This window comes from Podarcis filfolensis (genome assembly GCF_964270895.1).
Source record: "Podarcis filfolensis genome assembly, chromosome: 5".
Lineage (NCBI taxonomy): Eukaryota > Metazoa > Chordata > Lepidosauria > Squamata > Lacertidae > Podarcis > Podarcis filfolensis.
The window spans coordinates 15,267,752-15,287,327 of NC_139608.1; the positions used below are offsets into that span (position 1 = coordinate 15,267,752).

The 19,576-nt window shown below is 41.6% G+C and overlaps 2 protein-coding genes across 7 annotated transcripts in view; one reads left to right on the forward strand and one right to left on the reverse strand.

Annotated features, from left to right (window-relative positions):
• PRKCI (protein kinase C iota) overlaps positions 1 to 11,233 on the reverse strand; it is a 33,901-nt gene extending 22,668 nt beyond the window's left edge. The window contains exons 1-3 of one of the 3 annotated variants that reach the window (XM_083613305.1): positions 11,163 to 11,233; positions 10,374 to 10,580; positions 106 to 227 (exon numbers count right to left, since the gene is read on the reverse strand). In XM_083613305.1, the coding sequence (XP_083469431.1) occupies positions 106 to 227; positions 10,374 to 10,525 (274 nt within the window). In that variant the 5' untranslated portion in view covers positions 10,526 to 10,580; positions 11,163 to 11,233. Of the gene's footprint in view, positions 1 to 105; positions 3,621 to 3,997; positions 4,114 to 10,373; positions 10,581 to 10,766; positions 10,865 to 11,162 lie in introns of those variants that run through there. The other 2 variants (XM_083613304.1, XM_083613306.1) reach the window with 2 other exon arrangements.
• A 1,948-nt stretch (positions 11,234 to 13,181) lies between these two features.
• Positions 13,182 to 19,576, forward strand: part of PHC3 (polyhomeotic homolog 3) — a 52,976-nt gene continuing 46,581 nt past the window's right edge. For 2 of the 4 annotated variants that reach the window (XM_083613185.1, XM_083613187.1), the window contains exons 1-4: positions 13,199 to 13,236; positions 16,926 to 17,076; positions 17,598 to 17,756; positions 18,809 to 18,886. In XM_083613185.1, coding sequence (XP_083469311.1) covers positions 16,948 to 17,076; positions 17,598 to 17,756; positions 18,809 to 18,886 — 366 coding nt within the window. In that variant the 5' untranslated portion in view covers positions 13,199 to 13,236; positions 16,926 to 16,947. Of the gene's footprint in view, positions 13,390 to 16,925; positions 17,077 to 17,597; positions 17,757 to 18,808; positions 18,887 to 19,576 lie in introns of all 4 variants that reach the window. The other 2 variants (XM_083613186.1, XM_083613188.1) reach the window with 2 other exon arrangements.

Below are 19,576 nucleotides of genomic sequence, written 5' to 3' on the forward strand. Positions count from 1 at the left end.
ACAAAATGTTTAGGGGTATGTGTACCCCTGCGTCCCCCCGAGAAAAAAGCACTGAGTAGAAGATACTAGTATTTTATGAAGTAGTTCTGCTTTGTATCATCTTACCTTCTTCATCGATCCACTTCATGGTAAAAAGCTGTTCATTATCAAAGGCGCACATGTCTCGAACTTCGTTACACAATCCCTCAAAGGAGATGGAAGGTTCAAAGTAGGTTATCATAATGTCACTGGAAAGAGTCCAAACAAATAGTCTATTAATTTCAGAACTAAGGACCTATTTATATTGCATCAACTCTATTTGCTTCCATCTGTCAATGCACATGCATTCGTTTACCTGTGTGTTTGAGTCTTGAATGCATTATTCTTAATGTCTATCCTGCTATCTAAGCCAGGCCTGGTACAAAAGTTCAGTTTCTAAGCAACACACCAGCACATGTCTGAAAAAGAACTTCTGTTTTATATACCAACCTCAACTGTTAAGGTGCTCGTGATTTCTACAACACTGCTTGTACCACAGAAATAGTTAGCAGCCTAACCAGACTATCATTTTCTCTTAACTAATTTGATTCCTGGCATCATTCAGGTTTTAGAAAGTAATACTTGGTATTTAATGAGACTATAGAAAAGTATTTCCCATAAAATGTGGACACTTAGCAACAGTTCGTAAGAGACCCATACAAATTATACATGTTATATTTTTCTCATGCTCTAAGTACCCTACATTTTCAAGTCTGATGAAACAAATTCATGGCTACACAGTTCATACTTTAGATGCAGAATGTAATCACAGAAGCATCCAAAAAGGCAAATTTTGTAGTAATGGGTGACTTCAACTACCCTCACACAGACTGGATTCATATGTGTTCCAATCATTGTTGAGAAATGCAAATGTTGAACCCAGTGAGAGATGTTAAGTGTTGTTGAACCAATTGGGAGATGTGACCACAGTGTTATATTAAATATACATGTAAATGACCAATTGGCAAGAATATCCCATACAGTGACATTTTAAAGTCAACTTTAAACATGGGATGGATCCTATCTCTTCTGTTGTGGGCTCTGAAAGATATGGCTTTCTGATGACTTGCAAGAATCACATTATAAAACACTTGTAACAAATGTGAATAATATTGCAAAATATGTCCTTGGAAGTTTTTTGTGTGTGTTGGCAGTATGCTGCTAAAAGACAGACAATGAACTGTGGAGAAAACACTAGCAGTCTTGTTGGGTGTATAACACTGTTGGGTCTTGCTAGGATTTGGAATAATTGAGCAGATTTGGCAGTAGGATAGCTACGGCATAAATTGGACAGAGCTTAGTTTCTAACCCACTTTTATTGAAGTGGTTGGGGTTTACTAATCAGGGTGGTCAAACTTTACAAAATCTGGTAGCCTCTATATTTCCTCCTAAACATAGCTCTTATTGCAGATAGTTTTTAACTTTTAAAAAAGGGCTTTAAAACCTTATTATTTATTATTACAATTATCTCTCACCTTTCCTTCCGTGAGCTCCCTCTTCATTTTGTCTTCACAACAACCTTGAGACTTAGGTTAAGCTGTCAATTTATGCTAACTTACTCATGTATCAAACCATGGTCTGTTATCTCTGAGCCAAGTCTGGCTATGCACCATGATAGGTTTGTGTTGCATTAAAATATATCAGATTACTTTAAGTGACACCTAATATAATAAAGTTAAATTTAAAAACCTAGCTTTATTTTTTAAAAAACAGCAAATTCTATCTATACTTTTTTAAAAAAAAGTTAATCCAGATGACTTTCCTAAATCATGCCACATTTAGCATATTTTTATTTCACCTTACTAAAAAGTACCACTCTTGCTGCATAGCACTAGAAGTACAGAGCATTACACAATTGTTAAATCATTACCAAATGTCCATTTTTAATGCAGAGGTACAGCCAGCATAAACCAAGAACTGGATTATTTTTAAGCAGGATTCTACAGTGGTGAAGACTGTACTCCAGCCAACTGTTCAACAACTAGCTCATGTTGAGTGAAAGTCAATCACCTGGTGAAGTTGTTCATTAATTTGACTATTCCGTAATAATTAGCAACAATTTGTAATTGCATTCAGCTAGAATAACAGTATCAGCTTTAGCCCAGTTTAATAGGAATGAGTTATTTGCCATTGCTTTCTCTCCACAGATTGAAACCAAGCCATATACATAACACACGGGTCACCACAGTTCAAGAAACCACAGTCAAAAGACTATGGTTCCACATGAATTAGAAGCATGATGGTAAACACTCCAACTGAGCCAAGAAACGCACCAGACTCTGACTTGTTGAGGTGTCTGAATGCAGGCTTGATGTTTTTCCCCTAACAAGCCATGAGCCTGGTTTCAGACGTCACAACAAGTGGGACTTTGGCTTGTTTCTCAGTGGTGCAGCAGCAGCAGCAGATGAAGAGAGGCAGAGTGAGAAATTTTGAGCAGCATACACAAGCATGCTGGTTTAATGTGACATACAAACTGGGCTATTGTGATGTGCTAAAATAGCTAATGCGGTTGGCCATAATAGTAGATTAGAAAGGAGCATTCTTGTGTAGCAACAACATACAAATAAACAGCATGTCAGAATTGAATGCATGTAGCATCTTGCAAAGCACACATTATCTGCTAAACAAGGTCTGAGGAGAGCTGTACAACCTTTTTCTTTGAAGTTTCTCAATGGAATGCTCAACATATATTTGACAAGCATGTTATAATTGGTGATAGCCAGACTCTGAACCCAGTGAAATCCATGGACTTCTGTATTTAAGTGCACTGAGCTCAATATGTCTACATAGATTATGACTAACACTAGTTATCATCCAAGTATTTAATATTGTAAGACTTAAGGTTTAATCCCGATCATTATAGGCCAACCATCTCTGGGGGAAAGATGGCATCTTTTGTTGTGACTAATTCCACAAAATGTAATTCCAGTTTGTTAACCTATTTATGCAAAGATCATGAACCAACACCCTATGTGACTCATTTTAGCTCCAGATGTACTAAATCTGCCATAGACTGCATTTATAGTCCCAGGTGGAAGTTAATAGAATATCTGGAGGAAAGTTTCCCACCTATTAGTGACCTCAGTTACAAAAGTTTTCACTCTGCAAATGACAACATTATACTACTCTTGCCTGACATTTTAAGATCAGCAGCATTAAATATCCAACACACAAAACAGATGTCTAAACAGTTTTTAAACAAAGTTTTAAACTGATCTCACTCTAGAGACCAACAAAATTGTAAAGCACCAAATATATGTGTTTCAGACTAGAAATCTTAGACTGTTATATTCAGTGTGCAGAGTTTCTAAACTTCCTTCCAGTTAAGAATTTCGGGTGAAGATAAAATCATAGAATCACAGAATTGTAGAGTTGGAAGGGACCATTAGGGTCATCTAGTCCAAGCAGGAAAGTTTTGCCCAACGTGTTGCTTGAACCCATGATCCTGAGATTAAGAGTGTCAAGCTCTACCAACTGAGCTATTATCTAGTTCTGCCATTTTTCAAATAGAAATAAACAATTTTACAGTGAACGCCACCTGTAAGCATTCCTCTATATTAGGAAGAAGGTCTTGTCTAGCATGTTACATTAAAAGTGCAGCTCTAATCATATCTAGGGACACAGGTGGCGCTGTGGGTAAAACCTCAGTGCCTAGGACTTGCCGATCGTATGGTCGGCGGTTCGAATCCCCGCGGCGGGGTGAGCTCCCATCATTCGGTCCCAGCTCCTGCCCACCTAGCAGTTCGAAAGCACTCTTAAGTGCAAGTAGATAAATAGGGACCGCTTTAGCGGGAAGGTAAACGGCGTTTCCGTGTGCTGCGCTGGTGCTGGCTCGCCAGCTGCAGCTTTGTCACGCTGGCCACGTGACCCGGAAGTGTCTTTGGACGGCGCCGGCTCACGGCCTCTAGAGCGAGATGAGCACGCAACCCTAGAGTCGGACACGACTGGCCCGTACGGGCAGGGGTACCTTTACCTTTACCTAACCATATCTACCAGAAGTCCTATTGAAATCAAAGGACTTTATCCCCAGGTAAGTAGGGTTAAAATTGCAGGCTGAGCTTAGTGAGCAATGGTGAGAGCATTTTCACAATAAGAGTCCCTCCTTAGAAAGCCTTTGCCTTTTTTTGTTTGCTCTTCTTGCCTTGACATGTTTGCTTACTTAACCTTCCAATTGTTTTAGAAGAAAATGTTTTGACTCCATGGTTAATTAGAAATAAAAACTTTAAAATATTTCTTTCAAGCCCCTTTTGTTATGAATGAGGCAAATGCAAGTGCTCTTAGTTCTCTAATTCTCTAAGAAGTATTATTATTAAAACACTGAAGTTCTGTAGTGATTGTGTGATGTGGTCAAGAAGTGCTTTCCTCTATCTTGTCTGCCAGATAAGGCATACAGTTCTAAGAAAGCTATCTGGGAAAGCCTACTGTGAATACAGAGGTTTATAGTTACCTTAGTGAGAGCCCTAAAAACAGATTCCTACTTAAACTATGATTACAAGGACAGCAACAGGCTTGGTCTTAGAGCTGAAAGCTTAGTTCAGTAAAGTTCTAATAAAGCTAATTTTTATCTTCAACAAAAGCAGTACTATAAATTTAAGAGGGCACTAGACTTTTTATTTAAAATATTTATACAGGAATATATCCAACATTAGTTCTACTCATAATAGATCTAAGTCAGTCATACACACTGCCTTGCAACCTAAATTCTCAAGGAAGCTAGAGACAGGAGCGCATTCCACAAATACTTACTTCAGTTACCATAAACTTATGTTCAGAGACAGAAGAAGGAATGCACATGAACCTTCTTTTAACTAATTAATTTTCATAAATAAAATCTAAACAACTTCCATAACATAATTAATTTTTAATCCCAGTCTGTATCTGTATTTGAAATAATAATAATAATAATAATAATAATAATAATAATAATAATAATAATTTATTATTTGTACCCCGCCCATCTGGCTGGGTTTCCCCAGCCACTCTGGGCGGCTTCCATAGAAAACCAAAAATACACTAAAATATCACAGATTAAAAACTTCCCTGAACAGGGCTGCCTTAAGATGTCTTCTGAATGTCAGGTAGTTATTTATCGCTTTGAAAGTGATTTATAAATGGAAAGTGATTCATAAATGAAATGAATGAATGAATAACTTATATGCAATTAGAAAACATAAGAACATTTTTATTTTACCACAAGAAACTTCTTCCCTTAAAAACAAAATGTTGAGTATTGTCTTTCATTTCAATAAATTTTATCATTTTTACAGTACTCAAATAAAGATTCCAATTAACTTTGAAGTAGCTCTCCTTCTGTCTTCTTTATTTCATTACAAAATGTGTTAATTTGTCTATAATGCCCAAATCCCCTATCTTAATAAACTAGCACCACAAAAAATAGCTGCAGTAAAATTTTAAGACACCATTTTATTTGCACACTCAAGGAACTGGCCCCTCCATATAGCATTGGATCAAACATAATTTTCTAACAGAATTTTATATTAACCACGAATTTAATTTTCTCCCAATACTAGACCATTCCCACCATAAATGGTAGTGATCTCCATTTAAAAAAAAAAACAAGTAGAAGTATAGTTTCTGTCTACCTTATTTATCAATGCTAGAGTCAAGAACCACCTTGTTACAGTTTTATACCACTTGTTCCTCATTATCAACATCCAGAGATGTAAGACAATGAAGCCGAGCCACATCAATGGCCAGCTGATCAGAATAACACACACAACTTGACACAGTCTTGTTCAGTTGAGTATGCAGGTCTGACTCTTAAAGATCTATTTTATTTATTTATTTAAATTATATACTGCCCTTCATCTGAGGACCGCAGGGCAGCTTACAGGATAAAAACACAAAAATACTAGTCCTTTAAAGCAGAAAGCTAGCAAACCACACGCAAATTAAGCAGTAGAATGGCCATTACTGTCAATATTTCCTTCGAGACCTTAGCCCTAAGGAAAACAGCACAACTGGAAGACAACAAGGAGTGGCAGAAAAACAAAGTGGTCATCCTCCAATAATTAGCTAAACGGCTGCTCTTCAGACCGTTTTATGAACCAATTAAATATGTTGTTGATTAAAAAAGTTCATGGTACGACATTCTTTTGATGATCTGTAATGTGGCAAAGATGCCTACTCTTCTGGAGAAAGCTCCAGGTGGCCTCTACATACTAGGCACAATAGAAATCAAAGGTGAGAAATAAATGTAAATGTTTCTATTTAAATGTAGTGAATAGCAATAGAACATTTAGCTACTCAAATTCTTTCCCTTGTTTTTCCCATTTCAGTGTCACTTGCCTCCATTCATCCCATGTTTTGCAATATATAATCACTGGACATGGACTTATTGCTTAGCCTTAGGTTAATAATGCAGAACAAAAATGATCACACTGTTGAGAGCTCTGAACTTTATCTTTATTTGAATTCCACAGACCTACTAAGCAGCTGGATTTTAATAGTTATCCAAAGTATCCAAGTGTAGGGAATAGAAGCATTAAAAAAAAAAAATCTTAGAGAAAGCCTATTTAACAACTAAGCCGAGTTTGACCAGGAACCTGTATCAGGATACACAGAACCAGCTGTGTGATGAAACCTGATGCTGCCAGGAGATGTTCGCGGAATAAAACTTCATCCAGTTACCACTGTCTGAAAAAATGTGATTATTTTTCTCAAAACAGCAGCTGAAAGCAGACATGAGTGTGTTCCATGACGCATACATTTTTCTTCAAAACTGTGAACAGGCAAAACATAGTTTTGTGATCCACAGTATCTAGTTGTTGTTTTTTAAATTAAAAGGATGTCCCAACTTGTAAAGCAGGGCTGTTATTGTTTATTCTAATCACAAGTATTTTTAAAAAAACCAGAGTGGCAAGTGTCATCATAGAATACACATTACTGGACTCTCACAATGAGAAATGCCCTTTCTAAGACTATACCTGCTATAAGCTGTTTTGAGTCCCTGTCAGGGAAAAAATGTGGGATATAAATAAATATTATAATGATGATGATGATGTACAACAAAAACAAATATTTGATGCTTCTCTCTACTCATTTGCCAATTTAATCAATTAATACAGAATGCATTTAATACAGGGCAGGTACTGGAGTAAAAGGATGCCCATGAACACAAGGACAGCAAAAGGGGGAAAATCATTCACTACAAAAACACAATTTAGGGAAGGTACTGAAATTGTATTGGTATATTTAAGATGAGGAAATAGTGTTTCATCAGTCTGCATAATTAGTTAGTAGAACTCCCTAGCCCAGATATTTTATTTAAGTACATTTATATTCTACACATGCCACTTCTAGAAAAATGAAAAAAACATACAGAGTGGCTTACAGCATTTTAAAAAATAATCAAAAGGTCTCGGAGCCTTACACTATACATTTGTGAACTTTGGTTTTGCAGAATATGAATGTCACATGGGCTTTAGCAATAGCAATTAGTAAATGGATTTGATGAACACAATGAAAGTGAATTTACTGAAACCCATCAGCCCAAACATATACTGTGCTCAGAAAAAGATCCCTCTAATCATCATAATCTGTAAATCAGAAACAGAGGGTGCTTTACTGCAGAACTTGCATGTGGCCACAGACAGTTTTGGACTGCTTACGTGGTAAGAGAAAGTATAGCTGACCCTATAATATGAAAGTAGGAGTAATACAAAGGGTTTATAATTGGAAGGGTCTGTTTCAGTCTTCACCTAGTCCTTTAGATGTTGCTGGCCAAGTGTCAGGGATGACAGTCCAACATCATCTTAGAAGGCATCAGGTTGGGTAAAGCTGGGCTACTTGATCAGCTTCTGAAAACCCTGACAAGAGTAAAATCCTCTTAAAAACAATCTCATCATGTGAGATCTAGCCAGCAAATCATCTTAACTCCTTGTGTCACAATAACTGATACTTCTGAGTATTAAGTCAAACATTGAAGAATTATCTCAGTTCTCAAAGATTCCTGCATTGCAGGGAGTTGGAATAGATGACCCTTGCCTTGGGATCTCTTCCAACTCTACAATTCTGTGATTCTAAAGTGGGATAGCAACTTCTCTTTAATCAACCACAGATCCCCAAACTCTGGGGTATGCACACCTTTGTTACACAGCTGTGAGAACAATGGGTAAAAACTGAAAGTGAAATCAATACTAGAATCCTTTCTACCTAACCAAAATGTTCTTAAATACTCTGTGTTATTATAAGTATACAAAAATTGACTATATTCAAAAGAAGCAAATTCCTCCTTTTCTATCTTTAGTTCTAGATGCCAGGGAGAGGGAAACAAACCAAACCAGGGAGGAATGCTTCCGTAGCTTCATGCATGCTGCAATAATGTTCTCCAAGTACTCTGTAGTTACACATCACCCACAGAACTAAATCTTTGTCCAACAACTCAATTCTGTGGTCTTTCTTATACACTGCTACTTACATTATTTTACTGAACCAGTACCTTTACTATTGGCATTGCAAGATACACAAACAGAACTCTAGCAAAGAAAATCTCAAAAATTCAGTTTCAAGAACCAGCTCCTATTCAGATTTATATTAATTTTGTTCATTATTCTCTAGCAAAAGAACTAACCTATTGAAGCTCATCCAGATTTAAAATATACCTTAAGTTTTATATGCATTTTGTATTGTTGAATTTTAATTGTGTTCTTGTTGAACTGTGAAACTGGTCTGCTATTATACGCCCTGGAAATGATGTAATCTGCACTGCAACTATGGGGTGAAGAGCAGGACAGATTTTTTTATTTAAAAACCGAAATATCTATGGATTTCCCTCACACACATTTCCAAGACATGCATCACTTACCTGCAGTATATTTTACTGCAGACAAGTGACTACACAGAAAAAGACAACAAAAATGAGGGGGGGGGGGGAGACTGTATAATGCACTGCCACATCTACCAAGAAAAATCCAATCTATCCACATTCAGCTGGTATGAAGCATAAATAGAGAACCACAATTTACTGCACCATGCATACTACTGGTAATTCAGCTTATACAGTCTAGCTTCAATCCATATTCCTAAATTTGTCAAATGCCCCTTGTTTTCTGTATTTTCTGAGTTGCCCCTCTATTTCAAAAGATGGCACAGATTCCATCCACTTCCTTAAATACTTTCATGAAGCTCTACACTCCCACAGCTTCAGTGCTTCATTTTTGGAATTCTGATCTCTGCATGCTTCTCTCACCCTATGAGCAATCCTCCTACTCATGGTTTCCCCTCCCCCATAACAATACAGCACTCTCTTGTACCTCACAGATGCATCCTGAGCCGTGAACATGAGACACATCACCTTACTGTAGAATCATTATTTTCTCCCCATGCTAGGCGCAATAAATTTTACCTTTTCCCAACATTCTTCCCCCAGTAATTAAACCCACAGTGCCCATCCCATAATAACTGTCGCTACAATTTCCATGCCTAGATAATGTGCTGCCACCCAACCTCTCATAGCTACCCAGCAGATAGAAGTCAAAAGCGTGCAAACCCCCTCACATTGGCAGCAACCTGCATCTCATTCCATACACTTGAAATTTACGCCACTGGCCACTTCCCATTCCTACAGACTCTCTTCCCAGGTATCTTAATCCCTGAATCCTCCACCTTGTGAAAGATTTGCCTACCATGTGTGTAGCCCATTTCTTCCCTATCCCCAAAACCAGGACATACAGTCCGGCTCTCCTCACTTCATGAAAATACAAGAAAAGGACTCTGCTCCCCCACCTTGTATCTCGCCCCAGCCAAGCTGCTGGGTCACAGCTCCCTTCGCCCTCGATCACTAGCCAATACTGGCTCTGGATAATGAGAGCCGCACCTGGACAACACCTGGAAATCCAAGGCTGCGGAGGGGACCAAGCATCCAATTTGGAGAAGCGTTCAATGTCCAACCGCACTCGGCCATATGTCAACCAAGCAGGGCAGGGAGACAACCCTCCTTCCCCGTTTCCTCCTCCCCAAGCAACTTGTACGGTGCTTCTGAACAGGAGGGTACCTATGACTGGCAACTTCGCGAAGGTCAGGTCCGACCTTTTCTTCTTTTCCTTCCCCCGAAGCCAGTGGGCTCCGCTTGCATCGTGCGTGAATAAAACCCCACGAATTAAACTGTGTGTGTGGAACAAGAGCTGCTTCCGTGCTGAACCGACAGCTGATCTATATGGGACTGAATGATTTCTCGCAAGGGAGGGCGGCGCGCCTCTGCCACTCCATTCGCCTCATCCTCCCCACAACCCCAGTATAACGCCCTAACCCCCCCCAACCGCCCCACATATTACTCAGTCTATAGTCTCGTCGGTCTCCCCCCCCGCACCCCTTCCTCCAAGCCAATTACTCACCCCTTGTAAAAAGCCTTGACGCGGACTTGGTGGGCGCTGTCCCCGCCGGGGCCACCGAGACCCCCGGAGCCGCCCCCGCCTCCTCCCAGGCCCGGGAGAGACATGCTGTTCCCGCCGCCGCTGTTGCTGCCGCTCTCGCGCTGAGTCGGCATCGCCCCCTCGCCTTGCCCGGCCCCGCCCGCCGGCTCTGCCAGCCCCACCCCGGAGCTGCGGAAGGCAGAGGAAGAAATGAGGGGGAAGAGCGGGAGGAGGAGAAGAAAAAGAAGAAGAGGAGAGGAGGTGAGGAGGAGGAGGGAGCGAGCTGCGCGCACCCGCCGCCGCCTCACAACTCTTCCCTTTCCCGCCCGCCCCCCAGCCAGCCGCCGCTCCCTCCCTCGAGCCGCTCCAACGTACGCTCGGCTCGAGCCGCCTCAGCGCGCGTGCGCGAGGGAGAAGGTTCCGTTCCTACTCCATCCTTCCCACCCTCCTCCCAGAACGCGCCGAGCAACCCGAGCGGAAGCGACCCGAAGGAATTGTGGGATAAACTATTTCTCAAGACTTATGGGGGGGGTGGAGAGGGACGACGCCATCTCTTGCGCGCTAGGGGACACCGCGGATAGGTCTGTGCGTAAACGGATGCCATTCATTTCCAGAGGCTGAGAGACTGGGGACAGGCTCGTTGTCTGGCCTGGCCTCGACCCCGGCTTCTTTCGTGCCTAGCGAATGGGTTGTACCACCGTGCAAGGGCATTAAATACTGGGCAAAAGGCAGGTAAACGCTGCTGAGTCGGACCTCAACTCCGACACTCGCCATATGAAAGCAAAACTTCCGCAGAGCCTCGTTATAGGTTGGTACCGGTCATAGCATCCGGTGGACACTTCCGAGTGCTAGGGGTACCTGCGCCGCGGAGAATTTTGGGTAATGGAGTTTCCAAAGGCAGCTGGCGGGCGGCGCTGTACAAGGGCCAGGTGTTTTGTGGTGCCTGCGCGTTCTGACACTTGCGCCGGTTTTACGGCTTGGAGGAGATTTATGACGCTGCGATGCATGAGGACACCAAACAGGGTTATAAACATTTACAAGTATGTGCACAAACGCGTTTAGGCTTGTTTGAGGATTAGGGATTTGTCTTTACCTGGACTGGAAATGTCAGCAGTGCACCTTGGACGAATGAGAAACTGAACTATTAGAGCTCGTTTACAGTAGAAAGCTCTGAGCATTCAATCTTTGGACTTCCCTTTTTTGGATGAAAAAAAAATATGCCGGCAAATGAGCCCCGTATTATTCCCACTTCAAATCACAAGAAGCAAAACAGTATTTAACAATGCACTCCTATTTTCCTGGTAGTAAGTCCCATTGAACATAGGGATTTACTCCTTTGACTGATTAATATTCTATGGCCTTTTAAATGTGTTTGTGGGAGGGGGGTTATGGGTTTTTATTTTATGAATTTTGTGTTTTCATTTTATATTGTGGACATCCACGTGATCTTTGGATGAAAGGCGGTATACAAATTTAATAAATAAATACAAATTAAAAAAATAGAAAACATGAAGTGAATTGCACTTGATAATCACACAAAAAGGAGCTTATGTTACATTGCTGCAAGTTGGGTGTAGACAACCTTTGGTCCTCCAGATGTTACTGAAGGGCAACTCCCATCAGCTCCAACACGCCAATGGCCAGGGATGATGGGAGTTGTAGTTCATCAACATCTGAAAGACCAAAGGCTTCCCACACCTGCTCAGCCTACCTTAGCTTGAGGACTTTTGCATGAACAGGTAGCACATTTGAGATCATTGACAACCCTTTTTTTAATACCTCAGCTGCTTTTGCAGCTAGCAGCGATCATACTGCATACATTAAAAGCATCTGCTGCATTATAGACTTTTCAGTTAGCCCAACTGAACGTGTGCATAATTACAATTTGACTATTATGAAAGTATTTCAATTAGTGCTTAGAATATATATATGAACCACACTAGGCAGCCAGATGCCGCAAGGGGAACTCACAAGCAGGGGTACAAGGGCACACAGTTCGTTTCATTAGCCTGCTGCGAGTTTTAATATTATGTGTTCTCTTATGCATGTCTACTCAGAAGCAAATCCTATTTAGTGAGACTTTCACAGGAGGCAAGTATGTACAGGATTGCAGCCCTGTCTAAACCGAGGGAGCAAAAACCAGTGTGGTGTAGTGGTTAAGAGCGGTAGACTTGTAATCTGGGGAACCAGGTTTGCATCTCCGCTCCGCCACATGCAGCTGCTGGGTGACCTTGGGCTAGTCACACTTCTCTGAAGTCTCTCAGCCTCACTCACCTCACAGAGTGTTTGTTGTGGGGGAGGAAGGGAAAGGAGATTGTTAGCCGCTTTGAGACTCCTTTGGGTAGTGATAAAGCAGGATATCAAATCCAAACTCCTCCTCCTCCTCTTCTTCTTCTTCTTCTTCTTCTTCTTCTTCTTCTTCTTCTTCTTCTCAGCCCACAACCTGCATACTAGTTTTTAAAAGCCTGTACCATTTTCCCTTGCACACTGCAAACCCTGCACCGCTTACATGAAATCAATAGGACATACCTCCGAGTAGACATGTACCGCGTTCGCTGTTAGACATCCCTTTCCCTAAACTAAACAAAAAAACACACCTCCGAATGCTTTTGCCTCCCCGCAACCTGCACCGCCGCCTTACACAACTGTATACCCAGCATATGTCTACACAAAGAGGGTCGCGCTTCAAAAGCGACGGCCGAAGCGGCGCCGCAAGAACCCTCGCGCAACCCATTCCTACGCCGCGACCTTTTGGCGCGAGCCGAGTCCGGCCTCCCGGCCGAGGGGCGCATGCGCGGTACCTCCCTGTGAGGGAGGCGAGAACATGGCGGAAGCGGTGTGAAGGGTCTGTACGCCAAGCGGGCGCGTCTTCTCGCGGGCGGGCGGCGCTGTGCGCGGGGAAAGGAGAGGCCTGCTGAGGGGCTGCTGCTGCTGCGCGGCGACTGCTGGCTCCGGGGCCCGCGGGTGGCGGCCGCAGCCTCCCCTTGGGCTTTGTCAGGTAGGGAGTGGGGAAGGTCCTGGGCCCAGACACCGGTTTCTCCTGGCGCTGGCAGCGAAGACCGAGGGCTGCCTCGACTGGACGACCCCTGGAGTGCCCTGGCCCAGCCTAAGGACGGGAGGGGAGCGGGAGGCTGGGCCCTGCTGGCTGGCTGGAAGCTGGTGCTCCCTTCAGTTCTATACCCATCTGTTTGTATATCTATCCGTGTCTGCGCATTTTCCTGCGGCGTGTGTTAGTGGTTAGGGCAGAGCGGCTTCTCCCTCTGCAAAATGGATAAAAGACTCTTGGCAGGTGGAAATCCAACAGGTGCGGATTGCACCAAGCTCGGCCCCTTTTGCTCTGGGGAAAAGCTGCCGCTGTTGGGATAGCTCAGTCGGTAGAACATAAGGGTCTTGGGTTCGGGTCCCACTTTGGGCAAAATATTCTTGCATTGCAGGAGGCTGGACTAGGTATCGGGGTCCCTTCCAGCTCTGTGATTCTGCAGGCTGTGCGTTTTTATTTATTTAAATTATTCACGTCCCACCCCCAATCATCCCAAGCGACATGCGGGAGGTGCTGGTGTCGTGACGGAGCTACGAAACAGGAAGTCTCTTAACTTGACTCTTGCCTTTTCCATGAACTCGCAGTACGTGGCCTTAGGGAAGCCGCTCTTATCTGGGCCACCCCACCTGCTATGTGGGGGGGTATAATAATACTGACAGCGTTTGTTTTTTTTGCATGGGTTAGCACTTAATTATGCACGTGGAGTGCTTTGAACACTTGAAAGTGCTATCCAAATGTTAAGTTTTGTTACGTTCAACAAGATAAAACCGCATTTGGAAAATAATAAAACAAATATGCATCAAAAAGTTTAATTCACCATTAAACATAATTATTGCTGTGTACAAACAAGCAGCAGCCAAATTCCACTAGGCCCCTCCAGAATGAGAGGAGAGCGGCTTTTGACTTTGTTAGGGAGACCATTCCACAGCCTTGAGACAATTGCAGAAAAAATGGTCCCACTCTTTGAAGGTGATGTTTTCATCTTGTATACAATATGTCTTGCATTCCCATATTTATCAGAAGGTATGCTACAGACCTCCTGAGCCAACTGTAGCTTCTGAGTCAGCTTCAACCCTAACCCACATAAAACAAAATTGTGGAACAGTGCTCTGAAAACAAGTCAGAGCCTGATAATACACTTTTGTGTCCTGATCCAAAGGTACCCCTCTGGTCGGTTGGAGAGATTACCAGCCCATCTATCACAGGCATAACACATCCCTTTTTAGAGCAGTAAGATTACCCAGAAGCATCACTTCCATCTTAATCTGGATTCAGCATCAGCTTGTTTAGCCTCATTCACTCAGTTACAACCTTTGGTTATAGAGTCTCTGGAAAAACAAATGCACAAAACCCAGGTTCAAAAGGCCACAGTGTATTGCCCATCCTTCCTCAAAGGGCAGTCCTGAGATGAACACCTTTCTGAGCTCCTTGGGAAGAAGGACAAATTTATAAACAACCTTGGACCAGTGTTTCCATATATGCTAATGCTTAATGCAAGAAGATAATGTATAGATTTTTTTTTAGATGAGCAGACTGGTAGTTGCTGGTGTGTAGAGAGTAATATATAATGTATATGTTTATAACTAGTAAGAAACAGCTTTCTTGGCTTAGTAGTATAAAATTTGAAATGTTAATAAAAGTGTAGGAATTCTGTAGTTTTCTGTTTTTCTGTATAAGGACTTAGATAAGCATAAGATACCAAAGAGGTGCAAACTGGAAAATTGTGTTTTCTAGACAGAGTTGGAATTTATAAATTGGAAATCAGAATTTTCAGCTATATTTAATAGACTATGCTAGCCAGCAGGTCCCATCAAAGTGATTGGCTCGTGCTGCTTGGTATCCTTTTATGAACAGTTAGGGTTGCTGCTCATGTTATACCTCTTACTTTTCAAGTATATACTTAAATCTGTAGTGTGGATACATCAGACAGGTAGTTTAGAATACACGTATGATACAGGCACATCTGTCAGCTTGGATTAACTGGAGCTCCTGGTTGGGTGTACATTCTGAGGTGTATCTGAGTTCCTCGCTGAGTTATGTGTTAAATGATCTATATTCTTTCACATGGTGTATTGCACAGGTGTGCCAGCACCTAAGGCACTCTTGCACTCATGCAGCACACAGACATACTTGCCACACATACAGCACTAACAGCATTCACCATATATGCAAGTACACAGTACTGTCCATTTCACGGCACACTACTCTCTCTCTCTCTCTCTCTCTCTCTCTCTCTCTCTCTCTCTCTCTCACACACACACACACACACACACACACACACACACTCATCCCCATCATAGTGCTAGACTGAAAGGAGAAATTTAAATGTCTCCTCTAAATCCAGCACTACAATGGGGTGATTCATCCAGCATATGCAAGTTAATAGCAGTATCTGCTTTATCATATTTCCCCCTCTAAGGCAATATGATTTTTTAAAAGGTCAATCCATATCAAAGAATGTATTGCATTAACCAAAGGCCATAACAATTTCATTACAGTTTGCCAAACTGCAAATCATAACATACAGCATACAACAGTTGCATAATGCAATGCATCAGTGATTTAAAGAAAGGAAGTAAGAATTCTTAAGTATCATCTGCTAGCTCATACTAAGTTTAACTTCCATTAGACCTCTGAATCTCCAGTGCAATTTATTGCAATATTGTCTACCTCTCTTTTTCCAATCTTTCTTTCAGCCAGAGCAGAAAGCGCCTCTTTATGTGTCACAGATCTGTTAGTGTCATACAAAAGAAAGCAAACCATTTCTGCCATAGTAAGCCTCCTTCCATGAATTAGCAAAGGTTTCAGGAATTGATATCTTGGATCCTGATATAAAGGGCAGATTAACAACCTTATTGTAGTGGCTATCCAAGACTGCTGTGGGCATCACTTCATCTGAGCTCCATAAAGGCATTTCTTAAGACAGCAGGCATGAATTTGGTCAAATAAAATGCTCTTAAATGCTCCATCTTCAGAAATTGAAACCATGGCGAGAATCTAGAATTCCCAATCAAGTGCAAATCCCTTCTGGATTTTTAAATAGGTTTTGAGGTAGTCTAGGCTCAGAAGAACTGGAATAGTTCTTTATTTGTTACTATTTGGGTGTACAGTGCGAATTAATAAGGCAACTTCACTTTGTTTCTTTAATATTATGACTCTGAAATAAACTTACTCAGTAATTACTAGTTTGAATAGCTTACTCTGGTAACACCCTCTCTCAGTCTTCAAATGGGTGTGATTTCCTTCCTGAAGTAATAGCCACAGCAGTCTTTTGAGGCAAGCCATTTTCTTGTTCTGCAAATGTAGAGCTGCAAGTGAGCGATTGTAACTTGCATTCTTGGATGACCCACTATTTGAACTTGCATTTCCCAGGGCAATGCCCAGCACACTTTCTTATTCGAATCACACCAGCTTCTGTGTTCCTCTCTGGTTTCCAAACACTAGGATGTTGCTTACATTGAGCCATTGGTTCTTCTTTTGTTTTTCCTTACCAGGTGGAAGAATAATTTCACAGCTATGGAGAATGAACCGAGCACAACAACATGTTCTACATGCACAACCACTATCACCACCACATCCTCCCCTTCCCGTACTCAGCCACCTCAGATATCTGTCTATAGTGGTGCAGATCGACATGCTGTGCAGGTATTTTGTAGTTGACAATAATAATAAAAAAAACGGATGATTCAAAAGCACCGACAAGCAATGGTAATTTCTGTATATCTGGTGGGGAACTGGATCTGGCTGGCAATCCAGATCTTTATTTCTCCAACCTGTTGCAGATTCGACAGGTGGGCGAGACCTCAGATGATGGTTTTGCCCCACACTTGCAGAGTCCCTTTCAATGTGGTCCACGAGATGGTGCTTTGAAAGGGGCTTCCAGAAGCTGACAGTCAACTAAGCCTCTTTCAAAGTGGGGGGGGGGGGGCAGGGAGTGAAGGAGGGGAAGTCCTTTTGTGGGAGAAGAAATCTGCTTTTTCGGTAACATCCATAAAGTAATTTATAGCAGTTGTAGTGTATTACTGGTCACTGTTGAGTTGATATATGTTAATTTTAAATGCATCCTGTATATCTGACCAGCCACAGGTTCTTGAATGGTTTAATGTGCTAGCATCAGCACATTTTCTATTTCTGTCCCAGTGATGATGTTACTTTAAAATCCACAGGTTATTCAGCAGGCCTTGCATCGTCCGCCAAGCTCAGCAGCGCAGTATCTTCAGCAGATGTATGCAGCTCAGCAGCAGCATCTCATGTTACAAACAGCTGCTTTGCAACAACAGCATTTAAGTAGCACCCAGTTCCAGAGCCTGGCCAGTGTCCCACAGGTGAGATTGAAACAGAAAATACAGCAACCACCTGGGAATTAAGCTTAAAGTGCCACAAAATGCCTTATCAGAATACTGCTTTCGTCTTAATGACAGTTTTTGACAGATTTTCTTTTTACCCCAGGTTTTTTAATCATCAGCGAAAGCTTCAGTTCACAATTTTACCTGGCAGCATGAGGGTCAGCTAGGGAAAAGGGACAGTGTTCTCTCCTTCTAGATCATCATACCGCCAACCAATAGCGTGTTGTTGGATCCAAGGGGATATGTTTTTAAAAAGACTTTTCAACTTTGCAATTTTAAGTTGTAAAGAGGGTATCTGGAGCAGAAGACCAAGCTAGTTCAGCAGCTACTTCAAAATAATCAAATTAATATTTGCAAAATCATTTTAACTATGTGACTGGTCAGTTTTTAATCAGAGATGTATATTTAACGCGCCAGTTTTAGCCTTATATCACATTCTTGGTTGTGGCATTCCCATGAATCATGGGTCTCTAACCTTTCTGGGCCTTTGTGAGCATTTGGAAGTGTTGTTGCTCCTCCCACAAAATGGCTGCCATGGGGCGCAGCCCTTCACAAAATTGTAAGGGTCATCAAATTGTGTAATTGAAAGAGGCCACGAGGGTCATCTAGTCCAAACCCTTGCAGTGCAGGAATCTTTTGCCCGACCTGGGGCTCAAGCCTACAACCCTGAAATTAAGCGTCTCGTGCTCTTGAAGTTTGATCTAATAACAACAACTAGATCCTCTTTTGAATTTGTGTGACTTTTAAATAGGACCTGCCCCATCATCAAACTAAACCTTTTATTGGGGTCTCTAGACAGCACAGTGAAAATAACAGATCCGGCACTTGGCAGCCTCTTAAAAAGTAGAGAGTTGGCTGCAGGGTTAAAGAGACTGCGGCCACAGAGAAAACCATTGTGGGTTTCATGTGGGCATTGGACTGCCTAGCAAATGCCATTGAGCCTAGATGTTCAATTTATCATATTCAACATTATTTAAATACTTTTTATTGCAGTGTAAATGACACATTTGACAGATGTGCTTGCTATTTAGGCAAACCTGTCAGGTGGGAGGCAGTGCGCATCCCCCAATGGCAGTGTCACTCAGCAGTCAAGTATGTCGGAGACATCGGTAAGTAGCGAAACAAAGTGCTTTCTTTTAACCCAGCTTAAGTTACCATGTCGGTTCTCGGAAAGTTAGGAATGCAGCTGTGTGATCACATTTACATGCAAATAGCTGGAGGAGCAGAAGCTTCAATTTTAAAAATTGCCCGCAACAGAATCTCAGAGCGTTAATAGTTTGAAAAACAATAACAGACACATAAATATAAATTTGCCATTGAAGAAGCTCTATGGTGAACCCCTGACATTGTGTTTTGCAAGAATAACTTAATGTTCATGGATTGTACTTGTGTGGATTTTGCCAGATCTCTTAAAACAGGAAATTTTTGCAGAATACCAATTAGAGGCTTAATCAATGATAATGTTTGAGCATAAGTGTCCATGGCTTTTACAGGTGGATAACATCAGTTACTAATAACACGTTGAGTTTAGTGTGGGCTAAATTAAGCCTTATTCTGGACATTTTAATTGCAATTTGGAAAAAGTAAAATGGCAAATCTAAGAAGGCAGATCTTCTGCAATGTGGCTGAACATTTTATTGCAATCATAATTTTAAACTCTAGTATAAAAATGAAACACCTCCTTATGATCAAGTATATCAGAAGACAAATGCAAGATCTGCTGTATCAGAATTGGTGGCTGTTTAAGTTACATATTTAAACTTAAATATTTTTCTTAATGTGTTAGCAATAGTTGAAAA